Source organism: Bos indicus x Bos taurus, chromosome 24 (assembly GCF_003369695.1).
Source record: "Bos indicus x Bos taurus breed Angus x Brahman F1 hybrid chromosome 24, Bos_hybrid_MaternalHap_v2.0, whole genome shotgun sequence".
NCBI lineage: Eukaryota > Metazoa > Chordata > Mammalia > Artiodactyla > Bovidae > Bos > Bos indicus x Bos taurus.
Genome location: NC_040099.1, coordinates 50,675,906 through 50,698,159, shown reverse-complemented (window position 1 = coordinate 50,698,159; position 22,254 = coordinate 50,675,906). Strand labels below are relative to the sequence as shown.

The following is a 22,254-nucleotide window of genomic DNA, read 5'->3' as shown; positions in this document are numbered from 1 at the left end:
GATGGCCAAACTACTGCTGTGATTTAGAAGCACTGCCTGCCCCGTCCCTTACATATATGTGTGCAACAACAAACCTGACACGGCATCAGAGAATACAAATCAAAACCCACCATAAATGAGATACCACGTCACATGCCCTTAGGAAGGCTAACATGGAAAAGACAGATAATAATAAATATTCATGAGACTGTAAAGAAATCAGAAATTTCATACACTGCTGCTGGAAATATCAAATGGTACAGCCACTTTGGAAAACAGTTTGGCGGTCTCTTAAAAAGTTACACATAGTTACATTATGATCCAGAAATTCCACTCCTTGGTATTTGTAAGAGAAATGAAGATGTACATTCACACAAAAATCTGAACATGAATGTTCACAGTGGTATTATTCGTAATACAGCCAAAACTCAGATGTCCATCAACTGATGAACGAATAAACAAAATGCAATGCTTGGAATGTTATTCAGCCCTAAAAAGAATGAAGTACAGATATATGCTACATGAATGAAGCCTGAAAACATGAGGCTTAGTGAAAGAAGTCACAGAAGACCAAATTGGATGATTCCATTTACAAAAACTGTTCTGAGTAGGCAAATCCATAAAGAGAAAAAGTAGATTAGTAGCTGGCTAGGGCTGGAGGGTACAGGGGGTTGGGAGGTAGCACATAACGGGTGCAAGATTTCTTTCTAGGGTAATGAAAATGTTCTAAAACTGACTGTGGTGATGGCTGTAGCTCTGTGAATATACTAAAAATCACTGTACTGTACACGTCTAACGGGAGAATTATATGGTATGTGAATTATTTCTGTATCTCAATAAAGCTCTTAACCTGAGTGTCCAGTGCTTAAGCAACACAAAGGAACAGACCTTACTTTTGAAAGCAAAAGAGCAATGACACTTGAAAAGAATTCAAACATCTGCTCCATTTAAAGCTTGTAAAATGCTATTTTATTACATCAAATTTTCATAAATATAAGGTGACTGCTATGTCATGAGAGAAGTAGGGGAAAAAATCAGTATCATAGAAGAAAAAAAAATGCAATTTAGTCCTAGCTTCTTAAGTTTATAAAATGAAAGAATGGCTCTCCAAATCTATGTTTTCCTCATTTTAACTGAAAAGATAAAAAATATGTTTGTGTATATGTGTGTGATTGGGCCTGGGCTGGATTCCCCCATGTAAAGGCACTCTTTCCACAGGTTCATATATATGCACTCACCCCAGTAACATCACCTCTGGTAAAAGTCTATGTGACAATCTAAAACACTAAAATACACATCCTTTAGGTTACTGCTACTGCTGCTGCTGCTAAGTCGCTTCAGTCGTGTCCGACTCTGTGCGACCCCATGGATGGCAGCCCACCAGGCTCCTCCGTCCAAGGGATTTTCCAGGCAAGAGTACTGGAGTGGGGTGCCATTGCCTTCTCCGCTTTAGGTTACTGGTGCCCCCTAAATTAGTAACTGAAGAAAATGCCAAGGGCCAGATTTAGGATATACTTGAATCTCCTTCTGGCTAATAAGACTCTTCTAAAGAATAATATACTTAATAAACAGTAAATTAAAAATAATTATTTCAAAATCTTAGTTAAGAAAACAAAATTGGGATTTCTTTTACGCCACGAAAATATTCCAGAAGATAATTTATTGTTCAAGGCAAAAGTCTGAGTTTTCTATTAAAATCTATCCACGATATAGTGGTTTATCAAGTGATGACAAGTCTCGTATTTGGGGGACTTTTCAAGCACCATTTGTACCAGAATAGAGATATTACATTATTTGACAATCCTAAAAATTAAATTATACAAGATACCACATTTTTAAAGCTTAAATGTTTTAAATACTACCTCATATCTGATAAGTTCATAATTACTGTCTGGCACAAAGTATATATTCAACACTGTAGCCCTCTGTCCATCGACTTCTAATTGTACAAATAATCTAGAGACTTCTAGTCAAGATGGATACACAGGTACAAACACGTTAAAAGGCTAAAAAAAACTATTAAAAATAAGTATCTTCCAAACCAATCATAAAATTCACATGGAAATCCAAGGGGATGGCAATAGCCAAAAGAATCCTGAAAAGTAACAAAGCTGGAGGGCTAACACTCACCAATTTCAAAACTCCCTACAAAGCTACAGCAATCAAGACAGGGTAGTGCTATCCCAAGGACAGATATATAGATCAATGAAATAAACTGATGACCCAGAAATAAATCTTTACCATTTAAGGTCAACTGAATTTTCAACAAGGGTGTCAAAATAATTCAGTAAGGGGAAAAAAACAGTCTTTTAGATAAATGGTTACTCAAACAACTGGTTCTCATGACAAAAAACAGAGTGGGATCCTTTCCTCATAGCACACACAAAAATGCACTCAAAATGGATCACAGACCTAAATGCAAAACCTAAAACTATACAATGCTTAGAAGAAAAAAAATAATAATAAAATAAAATGCTTAGAAGAAAACACAGGTGTAAATCTTCATAACCTTGGATTAGGCAACAGTTTCTTAGACATGACACAAAAAACACAAGCAACCAAAGAATAGACTACAACAAAATTTAGAACTTTTGTGCTGCAGTATCTGATATAGGACTGATACCCAGAATATACAAAGAACTCTCACAACAATAATAAAAAGACAAAAAAATCCAATTAAAAAATGGGAAAAGATGGGAACAGACCTTCTCCAAAGAAGACACACAAATGGCCAAAAAAGAAGTGCAATGTTATTAGCCACTGGGGAAATGCAAATCAAAACCACAATGAGGTAGATACCACTTCACATCCAATAGGATGGCTAAAATAAAAAAGACATGAGAACAAGTGTTGACGAGTATATAGAGAAACTGAAGCCCTCCGTGTACATTGCTGGTGGTAAGGTAAAACGGCACTGCCTTTACAAAACAAGTCCGGCAGTCCCTCAAGTAGACAGACGTAGAGTCATCTTTTGATTCAGGAATTCCACTCCTAGGTATACATTCCCGAAGATAGAAACATACATCTACCTAAAAACTTATGAATATTCACAGCTGCATTATTCATAATAGCCAAAAAAAGTAGAGCAACAACCCGTGGATCCCTTAACTGATGATGGACAAACACAATCCCCAGGGGACAGCAGGGTCTAAAGACAGAAGCTACTTAAGGTACCAGCACCAAACAGAAGGTGTACAGGACAGGAAGTGACATGGAAAGAGAAAACAGGCAGGCTCTATGAGGGCTGCACTGGATACCTGACCATGAATCAAGTGCTGGTGAAACAGTCTGACAGTTAATTCAGAAATGCATCCAGGAATAAAATTCTTGTCCATGGCACGGGTAAGCATCAGAGAAATCTAAGCAACAGGATTTAGCCCTGAGCATACCTGGGGATTTTAACTCAATTTTCTCAAGGGACAAAATCCCTCTACCTTGTAAATATAAGAATTGGTTCTGAGATGTGTATCTCAATGCGTGCCAGACTAAGGCAGAACTGCCCTACAGGGAGAAACAATGACAAGGAGGAAAAAACAAAACCTCTTGAGACAAACTTGCCAACAAATACTAAATAGATTACAAAGTATATGAGGAAATCCAGCACCACTTAAAAATAATAACAAAGCACAAATAACTAAAATTCCTTGTGGAAAAATTAGAAAATGCAAATAAAGATAATTTTATTTGTGTGCTAAGCAATTTCCTAAGGACTAAGTAGTAAGAGTTAAATCTACTAACTTACAACTGCTTTTTAACTAACCTTAAAGACACTTTAGGACTTTAAAAAAATGTGAAAAGTCTAAATTAGAAATACAGGACTTCCCTAGTGGCCCAGGGGTTAAGAATCCACCATGTAATGAGAGAACACTGGTTGGATCCCTGGTCCAGGAAGTTCCCACATGCCATGGGACAACAAAGCCTGTGTGCCACAGCTACTGAACCTGTGCTCAGAGCCCGGGGGGCCGGACCCCCTCAGCCTATGTGCTATAACAACCGAAGCCCGCCCGTCTAGAGTCCGCGCTCCGCAACGAGAGAAGCCGCCACAATGAGAAGCCTGCACACTGCGACTGGAGAGCAGCCCCCACTCCCCACAACGAGAAAGCCAGCTCGCAGCAACAAAGACCCAGCACGGTCAAATACATACATGAAGTTTTTTATTGAAAAGAAAAGAAAATGTTTTTGTTTTCTTTAAAGAAATATATTTAGGCTATCTAATTACAACTATCTTTCTCTTTCAAAAACAGTGTATGTTATAAATTCAAACCGAAATGGGTTGAACATGAAACAAGTAATGAAAACTACCTCAGGTTTAATTTGCAAAATGATATAGCAAATAAAACTCATTCAAAGAACAAAATAACTAACCTTTAAAAAAACACAGTTTTGAAGAATTTTTCATTTCTCAGTTCTTAAGTCAAAAAGCTTTTACTTTTAGAATTTTCTTCCATAAAATCCTGAAGATTGGCTAAGATGAAATTTCAGAGGCTGATTTTTACATATTTTAAACATCAAAGGAACACAAATTTGGAGGTTTCACTCAGTATTTCCAAGAACTTGTGTATTTCTCTAAAACATTTAACAAATTTTCTAATACAAACATAATTTCTTTAATACATAAGACATTTTTACATCTCTCCCACATCCATCTCAATTCCTTAAATAACAAACAGAGCTTTCCAAATCTAAAATGTTTGGGTAAAATTACAACTAACCTTTATATATGCACTTGGGTAGATCTTATGAACAGCATCTCCAGGTGCACGCCCAGCTTCTCTGTCTAAGTAGTAGCTCTGTACAAAGACTGCGTGGTCACTAAGGCACCTGACCCAAACATCACCTTCACCTTTACATTCCAACTGCACACCTTTGCCTATGTGCAACCTTAGGAAGAAAAAGTGAGTCACATTTCATTTTGATAGGTATTTAAAAATAAATTTTAGTTCAGACTATACAGCATACCCAATACTGAAAATTTTTAAAGAATAAAGGACATTTTATTTTGGTTATAAACCATAGCCAAAAGATAGATAGCCACTGTTAACATTTTTCTGTTTCTTTTTTTAGTATCCTAGTCACATGTAATAATGATGAGCATTCACATAATGCTTACTATGTGTCAGAAACATTTAATATAAATTCTCATTTAACCTTCACATTCAATTAAAATTAATTTTACAATCCAGTTCATCATATGAACCAAATGCTCAATAGCTATGTGTGGCCAGTAGTTACTATACTGGACAATACAGGTAAACCACTTCCTTTGTCACAGAAAACTCTACTCGACAGCACTGGCTTGGAGAGTAGATAATTTGCCAAAGGCACACAAATAGTGACAGAGTCAAGACTGTCTGCTTACACACACACGTATTTCCTTAAAGAGTTGAGATCACACAATACTTAAAATTGTGTAAGTTTTCCTGTAATATTTCATAAGTATTTGATTATATAAATTTTTAATATTTTAATGACTGCATAAAAACAAAGGTTTATTAACATTTACTTAAGCATTTTTCTTTTTTTATCACTTTCATTATAAATAACACTTGCAGAAACATGTCTTCATTTTATGTTATTTCCTCTCCGTAAATTTGTAGAAATACTATACAATCAGAGGAAATAAAAACTAGTTTTCAAACTGGGTTCCATAGGGTCCAGTTACTATTCAAAACATAGAAACCTCATGAACTTTTAAAAAGAGACTGCATTTTATCAAATAACAAACATCTACGCTTAAAATGAAATGCTTACAAGTTCTAAATGTTTAAAATTATCTTTATTCCTTTATATTCAAAAACATAATTTACACTGAAAAATATAGCTTCAAATAGAAGTTCAGTTTTTAATTTTTTTTTTCTTTTTTTTAAATAGGGGAAAGCGCAAACGTAGTCCCCTACCACCACAAATTATGCAGTCGGGTTTCCCACATCTGGGGAAATTGCAGGGGTCAGCACATCTGGAGTGCAACGGATAAGCCTCACCCTGGGAAAACCACCTTTGTGATCATGGTATCTCCCCTGCCAGTTAAGTATTAGAAGTTCAGTATTTAAAATGAACTAACTATACTGCAATACCTTGCTCTCTCAATGGCTTCTGTCCTGTGGACATTGGAGAGTTGACCCAAGCAAAAGCGATCTCCTCCAGAAGGGTCTACATATCCATCAACAGTAACAATAGGACAGCTTGAAGGAACCTTAAATGTCTCTCCTACTTGAACATCCATCTCGAAGTAAGCAATGGAACACCAATACTCAGGAGCTACAGGAGACAAATGGGAGAAGACAGTCACTCATGTGAGAAAGGTACAAGGCTCTCACTTTCACTCCATATGACAAAGCTTTTCTTAAAGGCTAAAGGAAGGGGAGAGCATCCAGGAGAACTGACAATGCATTACAAAGTAAGCACGGCCAGGTCTTCTATTTTTCAGCTTATTACTTAGCATTCTTAAAGTTAAAAAAATATATCATTTTTAAAATCCTTAATTTTGTTCTTACTTCAAAGTACTCAATCAACAGGGAATTTAAAGAATGGAAACAATTAGAATCATAAAATTTTTCCCATGATGTTTCATCTGACTGCACATAATATTTTCTATGTAGTCTGAACTTTAAAAAAAACAAACAACACACAGATTCTAATACGTATTTCAAAGAAGTGTTCTTGAGTAACATCAGTCTATGGTATATATTTATAGATCCCTAAATGAGAGAAAGTACATAACCAAGTTAGACATTCAACGCTACAGAGTCAAAGTTAATTACACTCCAACTACATAGCTTCTGTGAGCACGAATTTTCAACTGTCTCTGGGATGAAAGGTCATTTGTCCCATCTGTATTTTTGGTGAAGTCCATTTATAACTACTACAATTTTACCTTTGAGAATGTGTGTAGTGTATTCATTTAACAACAATAAATGATTTTAAATAATTTTAAATGATTGGGGGGAAAGAAAGCCACTATCTAGTTTGGTATGTAAATATAGCTAACCAAGTATTTCTAATTTTTGTTAGAATACAATTATTACATAGAGCCCACATATATGGAAATTATTTGATTTTCCTTTTTGAAATAACAAGTATTTATGGGGTACATGGGAATTGTTGTAGGCACTACATATACAGCAGTGAACAAGGCAGCTACTGTTAGCTACTGTCCTTATTTTCATGGAGGTGCAGCAGACAAATAAGTGAATAAATTAGCAAGATAACTCAGGTAATGACAAACACTATGAAGGAAATTTAAAAGGGTATGGGACAGAAGAGTGCGAAGGTCCTTCAAACTAGACGGCAGGGCTGCACCCTATCTGAAGAAGTCAGACCTGGAAGGCCATGCGCGTATGTGGAGACTGCAAATGTAACTCTCAGGAGGAAAGCCAAAGTCTAGAGAGTAGAAAGGAGTCTGACACAGGCGGGAAAAGGCCAGTGCCACCAACGAGAGGATTAACGTTTTCTATGACGATTAACGTTTTCTATGATGAACCAATTATTTATCTGCATATTACTGTGCCATTTATGAACTTTGGCTGAACTAGAATATGAATAAAACTTTCAACAAGATGAAAAGATACTCAGTATGACCAAAAAAAAAAAAAACCATTTTAAAACCTCCCAAAAGATCTAAAAATGAAATATGATAAATGCTTAAAATGTATTAAAAACAAAGTTCTTATCAAGTCTATAAGTATCTAATTGCTTTTCAAAATGTTGTCAAGGAAAAAAGGACTTCCCAATGAAGTATTAATAAAAAAGACCATATGAAAACTGGGTGATTCAAAATCTGAATAATGCAAATGTTCTGCCATACAGAAGAACCAACTAGTCACAAACACTCCTTTAATTATTTTTTATTATAATAACATGAAAACTAGCAATATATTAAAGTGTCTTCTTAAAAAGCTAGCTTTGAAATATTTATAAAGTTGAAACTTTATAAATATTTATATAGTAAAACTTTATAAATATTTATATAGTAAATATTTACTGATGTATAGAACAGTCTTTTGGACTCAGTGGGAGAGGGAGAGGGTGGGATGATTTGGGAGAATGGCATTGAAACATGTATAATATCATATATGAAACGAGTCGCCAGTCCAGGTTCGATGCACGATACTGGATGCTTGGAGTTGGTGCACTGGGACGACCCAGAGGGATGGTATGGGGAGGGAGGAGGGAGGAGGGTTCAGGATGAGGAACACACGTATACCGGTGGCGGATTCATTTTGATATATGGCAAAACCAATACAATATTGTAAAGTTAAAAAATAAAATTAAATTAAAAAAAAAAACGATTAAAAGCATTATATTATGCTCTAGACAAAGAAGCTTCATCAAACATAACAGGTGATATATTGGTTGAAGCTAAAACTAAAGAGGTAGTCTAAGACAACATAAAAATTACCCAATGTTTTGGCAGCAAAAAATGGTAATAGCACTTAAAAAAGATCTTTAAATAATCAGCTCAAAGAGTAAATTTTGTTACAAATAATATCCTGAAGTCAAGAATGTTTTCAATGGTACTTAAAAAAATGAGATCCAAGAACATGCATTTCCTAGTTCATACTAAAGAACACTATTTCAAGGAAAGTGCCATAGCAAGCAGTCTTTTTTCCATGAGAGCCAACTGGGGGGGAAAAAGAGAGTTGTATTATCTTCATGTTTAAATAAGAAAAACATACTTTCATCATCATAAATTACAACATTTGCAACTACACTTAAACCTTACTTTACTATTTCCAAGTCACCAAAGGGATTTTTGTTTGCTTAATATTTCACAACACACATTTCCCAGTGGCTCAGCAGTAAAGAACCTGCCTGCCAACGCAGGAGACATGGGTTTGATCCCTGGGTTGGGAAGATCCCCTGGAGAAGGGCATGGCAACCCACTCCAGTATTCTTGCCTGTAGAATCCCATGAGCCTGGTGGGCTATGGTCCGCGGGGTCGCAAATAGATGGACAAAACTGAAGCGACCGAGCTCAACACAACAATGACACCATACAATAAAGCTGCATTTTGGTGGTTGTGAGGATCAAACGAAACTGACATCAGAGTTGTACCATAGACCAGGGATAAAAACAACCATCTAATTAACAGGATTATTAAGGCCCAGGAAAGCAAGAGCAAAGGGGTTATCTGTGAGGAGGGAGGGTGCTAGAGGTAACCTAAAAGGCAATCCAGAGAATTTGGTGGTGTGGGGATATAAAATACCATGTGAAAACATTTTCTAGTCCACTTAAACCTACTATACAACTAGGAGGGAACATTCTTATTTTTAAAACAGGAGAAGGTAATAGGAAACACGCATTCAGCCTTTCTGGATCTCTCTGTGCTCTTTTGCTCCAAGAACCAAATGCCATATAGGTGATAAGCCTGCAGCCTCTCAAAGCTAACAGCAATTGCAAGACAGAATTTAATCAACTCCAAGAGAGCATTCTTAATGTCCCAACTCACCTAAAAAGGAGAGAGACTGTTAGTATCTGCTGACATAGCTATTTTTAGTTTCTTGTTCCTTAAATTAGTGAGGCTGAACTGGTCTCGTGAAGTCTACGGGCTGCTCATCACTGACCAGGGGAAAGGTTTTGAAAGACTGACTTAACAACATGAATTTCTTTAACACTATATTAAAAACTCAGCTAAGTATTTTTTTGTAATGGGGAAATGTATTACAAAGCACAGCTTTATCAAAAAAATGTTGTTCAATTATAATAGAAAATATAAGTCTCCAAGGCATTATCTTTAATTTCTTAAACAAAAGTTTAAGAATTCTCTTATTTCTCTTTATTCTCTTGAATAAAGAGAAAGTTAATCATTTGGTTAAAGAACCTACGTGGCTCATTATGAATTACTCTTTTTGTTATTTAGATCTGAATGAGATGTCCTGTGAGAATCTTTTATGAACACATAAAATCACTCTCTTAAATGGTAGTTCCAGAGTACTAGAATACAATCTGGATTTGCAAATCTGTGAATTCTGTATCCATGTATCAATGACTAAGACCACTTCAAGACACTGAAGAAAACTCTTCACTTTAATTTGCAATCAATATTTAATGAGTATTATCTCAGTTTCATAAAAAAGGAAAAGAGCATCAGTCAAAAGAAATTAGAAATGAAAGATCAGCTTTTTCCAAAAGTATTCTTCAACTTAGCCATCCAAGTCAAAGCACATAACTCACCAAGCAGATGTCCTGTTTGAAACCCTTTACACCAAGGTAAAGACCAATACTAATTGGTCATTTCCCATTCTACTCATAAAATAGAAGCTTTAATGCCAGTGCATGGCACTACAGATGCGTATCCTAGTAACTAATGAATGTTATTCCCTAATCATCAGGAGGTGTTAAGTCTCAACATCAGTTCTACAATGAGAAAAATGAAGTAAATCCATCAAGAGGCCAAAGCAACTGATGAATCCAAAATTGAACCCAAATAACTAGCTCCATGCCACCATTCCCAGCTCCCTGCCACTGCTCCTCCAGGGTAGGCTCTGTTCAGGGCCCTCGTTACCCTTCCCCCTGTAGACCGCCGGTCACCAAGCCCTGAGAACACTGAGACCCCCCAAGCTGCTGGGGCCACGACTGACTCTCAGTGATGCTGCCTGAAACCAGCAACATTCTCATTCTTAAGCCTCTAGATTTTCCTGGCTTCTCACAATATATTTATTAACATGAAGTAAGATTCTGATACAATGATTCCATTTATGTAATTTCAAAAAGTGGTAAAAATCAAACTACTAAACTGGATTGTCTAGGCATGCATTCATCGTAAATGAAATACAAGTCCATAAAAAGCAAGACAGCAGTTACCTCCAGAGGAGGGGAGAAGAAGCCTTTGGCTGAGGCAACGGTAGGGGAGGGAGGCTTCTGGTAGTGCTGCAGTGTGTTAATTTTCAGTCTGGGTGCTGGTGACACAGGTGCTGGCTTCCACACTATTCACTAGACTGTATGTATACTGGTTTTACGTGCTTCTGTTTATTACATTTCTTAATTAAATGTTTATAGAAAGGCAAGACCCCTTGACTCACAAAAATGTGAAAATAAGATTAGAAATCCACTAAAAAGGATAATTCAGTAAATATATATGGTTTAAAAATGTATACATGTAACTACTAAATCATTGCTGTTGTTCAGTCACTATTTGTGACTGACTGTTTGCGACCCCATGGACTACAGCACGCCAAGCTCCCCTGTCCTCCACCATCTCCTGGAGTTTGCTCAACTAGTAAATACGTATGTTTAAAAAATACTTCTGTCCCGCCAGCAGCGTTCTTCTCCTTATCAAAACAAACATTTGCCTCTCAAATCAGTAAAAGTTAATGAAAGTATCACATCTACTATTGGTGAGCATCGTAAAATGGTTCTCATACTCTGATGTGATCACTAAAGCAACGTGACCTTTTGAGATAGAAATTCTTTAAATCTCCTAAACTGAAATATGAGACTAATTAAAGAATAAAGAGCCTACCCTCAATGCTTTTTTTTAACAGCTAGAAGTCAGAACCAACAAAAAAATAGATAACTGAACACTATTTAAGAAAATAATGTAGATTTATTTGAGGAACTATGAGTTATCCTTTAATTTGATCTTATGGTTACTGTAGTTATATTTTTAAAAAACCTTCACTGAAAATAAATATGGAAATATTTATGTATCAAATGATTATATAGGATTTCTACCCTAATAACAGGTAAGGGTATGAAAAGTAGGTGAGGGTATGAAAGAAACAAGACTGGCCAGTAGTTAATAACAGCTGAAACTGAGGAATGAGAATTTTCTATACTGGTATTTGGTATATGTTGAAATTCTTCATAATTAAACAAACTGGGGAAAAACTAAGGTGATGAAATTATGTATCTGCATCTTTCTAAGCAAAGAAAAACAGATACAATAGGATGGAGGGAAGAAAAACAAATCAAAATCCTATGTTTATGTTAAGAAGCCTTCAGTATTTTATTTCCAAACTTTCTGTTTTATTATGTTTATAGTTGAAATCTACTGAGCTATTTAATCTACTATTTTGAACATAATTTAATGCAAATAGTTTCTAAATTCCAATTAAGAAGAGATTCCTGAACCTACCTAAGACAGATACAGTGAATTATTTTTCTGTTCAGCATCTACTTAAGAGTCTTCCTGGCTTTTTAAGCTACAGTGTTACAGATGTTCTATTTTGAAACCTGGTTTCTTCCACTGCACATTTATGTATCAAATGTTTGTCTTAAAAGCAGAATTTTGGTACTTTATATTTTAGCCAAAAACAGGAATCTTGTCATTTCTTTCAGACAGTTAAAAAAAATCAAATATGAACAGTTTATGTGTGATTATATCTGTTACTCATAAACTGTTAGTTAACTAATGCCATAATGAATATCATACTTATCTGAAAAGTTATTCTGCAGTTATATTAAAATCTGTGTGCATATATGTCTCATTGTCATTAAGAAAAACTAAATGTAGGTAATTTATTCTGAAATACACTTACCAGGATGATTAGAAATAGGAGGCTGGAATGCAAGCTCATTGTGAACTGGTGGCCCTAAAGAAAAGACAGTAAAAAAAAAATCCCATTTTTATTTATTAAAAGTTTTCCAGTGCCAAAACTTTTAATAAACCTTTAAATATAACTATTATACCTTAGGAATTGTTTAGATCAAGTTTATACAATGTCTAAGAACTTAAAAACTTGATTTTAAAATTATAGTATGCAAATACTCTTGAATCACTTTTTTCTTGAATTGCTTTTGTAGACATTTAATAGCCAACATTTTAATGCCATATGCCAACTATTAATTTATAATACCTATACATGCAGTTTAAATATATGCAAACTTCAATGCAAATTATTAAGTAAATTATTCATGTAACATGTAATACAGTATATTTCATACTGTAAGATATAATTATAATCCAAACCGTTAGATCCATTTTAAAATAAGTGTTTATGATTTATTAAATTAAGAATATTTACAAACTGGCAATAACTGTGAGATCATTATGTGTTAAGACATTGTGTTAAATGAATCACATGAATTAATACATTTACTTCTTACAGCGTCCCTTGAGACATATACTACTGTTAATACCCTTAAGGCTTAGGGAGGTTAAATAACTTGCCAATGGTCACACAGGTAGTTAAGCATCCACACTCAGCACCCTTAACAACTATGCTGGCCACGCAGCCAGTAAAAGTTACACTCTCATAAGACAGGGAAACACAGTAACATAACTGTAAAAAAGCAAGGTACAGTAACATATTCACAGTCTGATAGCCTCCTCCCCCCAAATTAACACATATACCAATTATATGACTGGAAAGAAAAATGTGACAAAATATTAGGAGTAGATATCTCTGGGTAGTAGAATTCTGGGTAATTTTTATTTTCTTATTCACTCCTCTGTGTTATTTTCCAAGTTTCCTTTGGTACTACTGCTCTTATAACTGAGGAAAAGGGTTTAATATATATGAAAGATTTATACTCTTGATTTTATTAAGCCAAATGAACAATGTTCCTATTCTGCCTGAAACTACAAGCTACGGTTGGTTATCAGTAGGGTACCCCAATCAAGCCTGCACAGAATAATGACAGATTTAACATCCGTGTGTCTACGGTATGCTGAGCTCCACAGTGAGAGAAACCTTGAGACCGTGACTCTCAAGGAGTTTCAGTCCACTTAGGATGGATATACAAATACACATGAGATCTAAGAACATATACAAAACAAACAAATGAATGGCAATCAATGTGGTGTTAATGAAACATCAGCAAGGAAGAAATAAAAGTGTTTTGTAAATATCAATCCTCTAAAACAAAGGTATGATAACATAACTATGAAAAACTGAAAAGCACTAATCATTTAATGAAACTAAATTGTAAGATGAATAAAAGATGTAAAAACATTTTTTTAAAAACAGAAAGAAAACAAACTTCAAAAAAGAAAAGGCCCTTACAACAAAAACAAGAGCTTACAGTAATGTCCGGGATGGGGCGGCATAGGCGGGTGGTGCTGGAGATGGCCGTTTTGGTGGTGAGGCAAATTAGGTGTGTATGGTGCAGTCCTACTTCCCGTCCAGGTGGTAGTGCTGTCTAAAAATTAAGGCCCACATGGATTAATTTGCTTTTATATAAAGTCTGCCTATTTTTTCTCAACTACTTAAAAGATTTTAAAAAGCATGTACATACTATGATGATAAGTAGCTGGCTGACCAGTAAATCCATTCTGCTGCTGTCCTGGCTGAGGCCCTGAAGCTATCTGCAACAATCCTTCACTATGGCTGCCTGCCAGTATACTGGCGGGCTGACCTAGAGGAACAAGAAGACATTAATATGGTACATTTATAGATGCAATCCTATGGCTTATACAGTAAATGAAGGATTAATTACACCTGAAAGTCACAACTATAAAGATGAGCAAAGAGTGGAACTCGCCCATGGCCTATCAAATAAAAACCCTACAGTCATCCATAAAGGCAAATCTTCACTTGAAGAAGTTCAAAATTATTCTAATATCTAGCTGATTTTAGTGGCCCACTCTTCACAAATATTCTCCAAATGCCAGCAAAACCCCAGTACAGGTCCAGCCTATCTTAATAACTTCTTCAGAAGTACATTAGCTCACCCACAGCCACTCCATCTAGCTTTTGCATCTTTCTGTTAGGATTCCAAAAGTCCAGGCTCAAGGAAATGTTGAAAATTGGAAAGTTCATTAGTATCAGCAATGGTACTAGTAATGGCAGAATGCTAAAGTTCAATAAAAAAGGAGAGCAGGCAAGTATTTTAAATGGAATGTAATGGGTAAGGTGAGAAAGTTAAAAGGAAAAAAGGTAAGCTCCACTGTCCAGTCAACGCAGCATTTGCGAGTTTTAATAAATAAAACAAACCAAAAAAAAAAAAAAAATTCAGTCTATTTTGAAATTTTCTCATGTACTTTTAAAAATCAAGAATTGCCTCTCAGAACACTATCATATTCCTGGATTTACAGGAAATTAGTTGCCCTCTTATATGTAATGAAACAGGAAAACTATTCTATTCAAAACCATTCTATGAAATTGCTTACATTTTTAAGGCTTTATCTTTCGTGTGGAAAAAGCTAAATTTCTTCAAGCAAGTATTAAGTCAACTGTGCACCTCACTTGGAAAGCACTAAAATTCCATAATTATTGTTACTGGCATTACCTCAATCTTTTCTCATCCATATGGGAGTATAATCAGATAGAAGAGAGTAAATGACACCATTGCCCAAATATGCAACAAACAGCTCAAAGTATGAAGAAAAAGAAAATTTTTCTTCCTGCTACAAATCAGATTTCTGTAAGGCTAAGGTTATAAAATTAAAAGCTAAAGAGACTATTTCAATACTCCCTAAACTATTAATTTTTTAAAGATGATGTTTTCAGCAACCTCCCTTCCTACTCATCCCCCTCAAATTTTTACAGGTTATCTTTAAAGGTTAATTACATATTTGCTCTTATTTTTAACAACTGTACATGTTATATACTCTTAGCTATCTTATAAAAATTGTCACTACACAGGAGAAATTGAACTGTTTTAATTTAGAAAGAATCCCTGAAGATATTCAGGTTCCAACTGAACCTAACGCCCACTACAGTTATCTATACTGAATACGTTCATTACACAATTCCAAGTATAGAAAATGAAATTAAACAACTCATGAAGTCTTTCAATTCCTCTATTTTAGTCATTTCTTTTCCTTTTTCTAATTTTATCAGTATACTTTTTAAGATCTAAGGAAACATTCTGCAACAAATTCTAAAACTTACAGTTAATTACTACTCATTGTGAAAATACATCCAAAAAACACCAAGACAAAATTACCCATATTTCATTCATACCACTTTTTCTGATCTTGACTAGGACTTGGTCCCAGGGAACATTAATGGTTAAAATGAAGTTGCATGAGCAATCATCAATAAAGGCATGCCAATTCAATCCTCAGATAGGATCAACAGAGGTAAGTGGCACTCATCTATGCTCAAGTGGCTATAATGTACCTTCTTTTATTTTCTTTCCTTACCCACTCGTTTATCAACTATATTCCCAAACTGGTTAATACAGAAATAACAGAAGCACCAAGTGATTAAAGGTTCAGGCTCTAAAGTATGTGTTTAACCTATATGGTCCAATCTATTTGGAATATACTGTCTGTATGAAGACTGTCATCTTGTGTAGGAAATACAAAGGATATTATTTGAAAAGGTAAAATAAATTAAACCAGGGGAAATTTGGTATACTCTATCTGAAATTCAACTGTAGAAATAAATCCTCCATTTGTTCCAAAGATCGAATTTCTATGTTGAACTTGATCTGATACTAAAATAAACAGAATGTGCTTTCTTTGATATCAATGTACAAAGTATCAGTCCAGATGCATCAACAATTCACTGCTGTTGTGGGCTGAGATACAATCTCCTTAGCACCGACGTACAAATAACACAGTAATACAAATGCCAATACCCTGTTCTGTGATTAATTAAAAAAAGGAACGATGCGGGGTGGGGACAAATTGGGAGACTGGGACTAACACACATGCACTACAATGTATAAAACTGAGAACCAGTGAGAACCTACTGTGCAGCACAGGGACCTCCGCTCAGTGCTCTGCGGTGACTTCAATGGGAAGCAAATCCAAGGAAGAGGAGACAGACATACATACGGCTGACTCACTCTGCTACACAGCAGAAACTGACGCAGCGGCGTAAAGCAACTATACCCCCATTTTTTTTTTTTTTAAAAAGGCCACTCCACTTGCCAAGCTGAAAACTGTCCAACATAAGGTCATTATTGCCTTGACCAGGCCCCAAGAAAAGCTGAACCTAATAGCCCTCTGCTTCCATGACACGGCAGAGAAGGCAGTACCTCTAAACTGGAAACAATCTTTTTAAAATACACTTCTTGTTAGGAAAAAAAAAGATACATATAATTTAGCTTTATTCCAAAATTGACCAGAACACTTAACATCTATCTTGAGGGTCCTATGTTACAAACAAATTTGTCAAGATCCTTTTTTCTAATAAGCTTGTACAACTGGAGACTGAGATGACAATTATAAAGTAATCTGCCAGATAAAGCAAAATAAAACACTGATTAGAGGAAAGTTTGCAATTCCATTAATACAGATTTCTATAAACATCTTGGTTCAAAACTATTTGTTCTCTACTTAAACATTTCTCTAAAATTTATGTGAAAGCTCAAAAGACTTCTTCTGCATGTAATAAAGTACAAATTAGACCACTAATTTAAAGCATTACTTAAATTCCAAGGGACTATACATCAACATAAGACGGTTTATGTCCTGTTACATTAATATAAATTTAAATTTTTTTTAATTACAAATATCTTTTTTTTTCCAGGACAACTCAAAAACCTATCTGATGCTTGTTAACCCATGAAAGATAACCACAGTACTTTTAATATTCACTTACTCGGAGGTCCCCTCCAAGTGACTACCTATAAATATTCAATGGTTAGGAAAATTCATGTTGCTGACTACATCTGACTCTACAACTCACTTGTGGAAGCCACAGGAATGTTGGGAAAATTGGTGGTGCTGGTAGCATTAGACTCAGATGGAGCTAAGAGAGCTGGGGTGCTGTATGTCTCCGTCGATGCACGATTACTTGGTGGATGCTGGATGGTTTGAATTGAATGCCCTTCAGTGGATAATGATGGCTGTCCCTCAAAGTCATGAACATATTCATCCTTCACCAACATACTTGGTGGAGCTACACAGAAAAACAAACATATTTTAAAATCTTACAAGCTTTTATTCCCAGGAAAAAAAAATTTTGTAAGTAACATTAACAACACCTAAAATCAACTAGAGTGTAACTCAGAATTTTCTCATACAACTTTAAAAGCATTCTACTTTATCAGCGAAAGCTATTTATTTAGAGATAGTGGCATCAGATCAATCTGATTAATGCCTTGAAATTTGAAGGCTACTAAATTCCAACAACCTCCAGCTATGGTCCTGAAAAGGTATTTCTGAGCTTCCCAATTAATAATCTAAACGTAATTATCACCTTAAATATATAACATAGGCAAAAATCAAGTGGCTGGAGAAAGTGTTTACCTCATTAAGAAGACCAAATTTGAGATCGAGTAATTAATTTTTTTCATCTTTTTGCTAATTTCACAGTGTAAAAATATGAGTGGGATCTGACAGCTATCCAATGCCAGGATCCAGCATTATTAAGTAATGTATTCTTTGAAAGTGAAGTATACTAAATGTCCCCTAAAAAATTAGAAGGAGCAGAAAAATCTCAAATGGTTAAGTCAAACTGAAATTTCCTTCTAGAAACCCAACCCAAATTATGATGCTTTATAAATATGTAGTGTGGAAACTCAACAAACAACATCTCTCTCCTACATAGTTACACCTTAATGTAACCCTGTAAACTGACCCTACTTGATACAACATCTTTTTCTTGAACAAACCAGGAATAGTTAGTCGGCTTTACTGTGAGGAAAAAAAGAAAACTGAAATTGCATTTATAGTATCAGTGGCTCTGCCCAGAACTTCCCACTTCTTTTTAGGTAATAGTTTTGGGGTTTGCTTTTTATCTTTAGCAAGCAACCCTTTACTGCACCTGAACACTACCCTAGAATTTTACAATCTACTGAACTCTTAACACTAGGTTCTGTTCCTAGAGCAGTCAACAGTCCACAAATAGCCATTCACTTTTCCATTAAGAATCAGCATGTAATGCTCCTTATCTTTCTCTATGTCAATCTTTGATAAAATCTATTACACATAAATACTAATTCATTACAACGTGGCTATTTTTATTAAATTAGAACATTTCAAAGAGGTAAGAATAATCTATTGTTCAAATGTTGACATATAATCTCTTAAAGGACTTTGTCATGCATCATAATGAAGACACTGATATTTTTAAGACCCATAAATTCCACTCCAAAGGGTTTCTGTTTAGAAAATTCTATGGAAACAAAAAGACAACCAAAAGGACCTTAACATATCATTGTATGTCAGTTAAAAAAAAAAAGAGTGGATCTAACCATTCATCACTAATGTTGGCTAAATTATAAAAATGCAAAGAAAAAACCATGTGGATATGACTGTATTTATTCAATTTTTTAAAAATTACACTTGTCAACAAAGTCCTATAATTTTCTCCATAAGATCCTAATATCTCTATTTAATTTTTGGAAATTTTAGGGCTTTTGTTGTTTATAGTGACTGGAATCTTTTTATCAAGATATTGTTATTGCTAGTACCTAAGGAGAAAGTTACTAATTTGAAGATACAGCTGGTTAACTTGATATTCATCGCTTCTGCTTTCCAACTGACACTTTGGCTTACTGTGTAATTTTAACACTTGAATTACGGAATTCCCTGATGGTCCACTGGTTGGGACTAGGTGCTCTCACTGCCATAGCCCAGGTTCAATTCCTGGTTGGGGAACTAAGAGCCTGCAAGCCACACAGCGCAGCCAAAAAAAAAAAGATATGAAAATAATTGAATTCTGCTTTTAAAAAGTTACGTCTCATAACTTCTTCTTGCCTAACACATTGACTAAACCTTTCCAAGTGTAAGTTTGGAACTTCTACCAGTCTACAAGACTCTTTAATCAAGTAATTTAAAACAAGTTTCTTAGGTAAAACTGGGGTATCAACAAGGAGCGATGTCTGTAAGACATTTCTTCAAAGAGCAAAAAAGTTGGTTAAAAAACACTACTGTACACTATAATCATACTTACGTTTCAAAAAATCATATACTCTAAGTAAAAAAGCAAGGTCCAGAAAAGTGCACAATATGTTTTTGTGTAAGAAAGGAGGGAAATAAAACATGTATTTTTGCGCAAAGAAACCCTGGAAGGAAACACCAGAAACTAATAAAAGTGATTACCTGAGGTAGGGGGGAATGGGGACAGGGGTGGGAGCACTTCTTTTCACTGTATACCTTTTTATAGTATTTTGATTTTATGGACCATGTATTGCCTATTCAAAAAAAAATTAAAAAAACATATAGTATATATTTTTAAAGTCCAGGAAACAGATATCAAACTATTAAGTATTTCTCTTTATGGACTAGCAGTCAACAAATTAATTCATTGAAAAAAATATTTACTGAGCACCTATGTTCCAGGTACTGTTCTAATACTTGGGATACATTAATAAACAAAAAAAGCTCACTGCCTTAGCAGGGCTTACAGTCTTTTATGACACTTAGGTATTTAAACAATAGTGAGCCCCTCCCAGCTGCCTTAATCTTGGGCAAGTTCCCTGACCTCTCCAGGAACCAGTTTCTTCGTATCTGATAAATGTGGATAATGCCACCTACCATGTAGGAGTATTATGACAATGATGACACAATATCTGTAGATCATTTTGACACAGAATAAGTACCTAGCAAGTGTTAGCTATTATGATTTAACCGTATTTTTAGAGCAGTCATACACGTATATAGATTGTAAAATGCTCTGTGAGGAGTAAAGAACTCACAGCGGACAGAAGAGCTGAAGACACTGAGCTCATCCTAGGCCTCTGCTCTTTAACACCACTAGCAAGCAGGGCACAGCCCGTCTGATGGAACTGCCACTGTCTTATTTACCTTTTCTTTCCTCCATTAGACTATGTGCTTCCTCGAGTGGAAAAAACATACCTATTTATCCTATCGTCCCTGGAACCTAACACAGTACCAGGCAATACATGCTCATTAAATATTTGTTAAAATCAATACACGAGTGGATGTGGTCATGGAAAGTTTCATATAAGAGATGAGACAGGCTGGAAATAATTACCACCAAGATCCCAACTCAAAAGTGAAGGAATTATCCCATTTGCTTAACTTTTAGCTACATGGCCTTATAAACTTTGTCCAAATCTAAAAGGACCTTGTGAGAAACACCTGTCGTTTTCTGAGGAAAGTCACTGAGGCCAGCCTTTTTTTATAGACAGCCACCACTAGGGGGATCCATAAGGCTGATTACAGGGCTAGAGCACCTGAAAAGGGGCTATCGACCCACACAAGTCCATCAATGACAAGGACTCATAACAGCAATAGTTTAGGACAGGAAGCAGTGTAATGAGTCTTCAGAATTAGATCGCATCACAACCGCTCCCTAGGGGGATTCTAATACAGTTATCACCGCTAACACCCACTGAGTTAAAAGCTTTCATTCTCCAAAAATGCAGACAGAGAATAGTGAATATCTAAAGGGTGTTTACTTTCAAAAAGAGGTGACATGATATCAATGTCTGGGTGATGAATAAGCTGGGCTTTACCCAATTAATCTTAAAGCTACCCTTTCAGACCACAACAGCTTCCATTATTAACCCACTGTTCTCAGAAACCAACTAACCCTTAACAAATACCAAAAGGCACTAGTCTTCCTTTATTATTATTGACATGGAAGAGAAGTGGAGAATAAAAACAAGTAGGCTTTCATGCTCTTCCCAAATTTTAAGGTCAGGGATACTTCTGACACATTTCTAGGATTCTGTAGCAAAAGTACTGCTGAATCACTAATTCCACTTCAGAACAACAGCACACCTTTCTACGGTGATAGTACTGGTTTAGTTGCTCAGTCTTGTCTGACTCTTTGCGACCCCAGACTGTAGCCCACCAGGCTCCTCTGTCCATGGGATTTTCCAGGCAAGAACACTGGAGTGGTTTGCCATTTCCTCCTCCAGGGGATCTTCCTGACCCAGGGGGTTCAAACCCAGGTCTCCCATATTCCAGACAGATTCTTTACCATTTGAGTCACCAGGGAAGCCTTCTAAGGTGATGGTGGCTTTTTATCAGTTGCTGTTCAATGTAAATAGTTCTTACAGAAATTTTAGCTCCTTAACATGTTCCAAGAAACAGAGCTAAAGTTTTAACAGATCTCTGTTCTCAAATACTACACAAAAAATAAAAAACACCCTCTTATTTGTTTCATTTTCCTATCTCAAAACTTTCTCCTTTTAAAAATAGGCTTAGAACATCTGTGATTGCCATATACTTTAAAGTAGCCTTGTTTTATTTACTCAAAATATAACAAGACTGAAAAAAATTTAATACAGTATACAGTTTTAAGTCACTCACAAAATTATCAATCATAAAAATAAGTTCGGCTGAAATGAAGAAAAATGAGAATTTGGGTGTTTTTAAACTATGTTACACATGATTCTAAATTATCAAACACATTATTTATACCCACTGAAACTGGTTCTGTGAGACTTACTTCTAAAATAGCCAGTTTTTACCAATTCAAAACTTACTCTTTCTGTGTATGTTTTATGTTCCCCATCACA

General features: G+C 35.4%; 1 protein-coding gene and 1 non-coding gene across 4 annotated transcripts in view; both read right to left on the bottom strand.

Annotated features, from left to right (window-relative positions):
* The window catches only part of SMAD4 (SMAD family member 4), a 51,931-nt gene that overhangs the window by 7,860 nt on the left and 21,817 nt on the right, over positions 1-22,254 (bottom strand). For all 3 annotated transcript variants that reach the window (XR_003508488.1, XM_027526131.1, XM_027526132.1), the window contains exons 5-10: positions 17,505-17,717; positions 14,158-14,277; positions 13,945-14,061; positions 12,459-12,512; positions 6,054-6,237; positions 4,692-4,860 (exon numbers count right to left, since the gene is read on the bottom strand). Coding sequence is in view for 2 of the 3 variants with exons in the window: in XM_027526131.1 (XP_027381932.1) it covers positions 4,692-4,860; positions 6,054-6,237; positions 12,459-12,512; positions 13,945-14,061; positions 14,158-14,277; positions 17,505-17,717 (857 nt within the window). In the remaining variant the exon portion in view is untranslated. The remainder of the gene's footprint in view (positions 1-4,691; positions 4,861-6,053; positions 6,238-12,458; positions 12,513-13,944; positions 14,062-14,157; positions 14,278-17,504; positions 17,718-22,254) is intronic.
* LOC113883048 lies at positions 5,848-6,011 on the bottom strand. Its single transcript, XR_003508538.1, has one exon. It is a non-coding gene; the product is annotated as a U1 spliceosomal RNA (small nuclear RNA).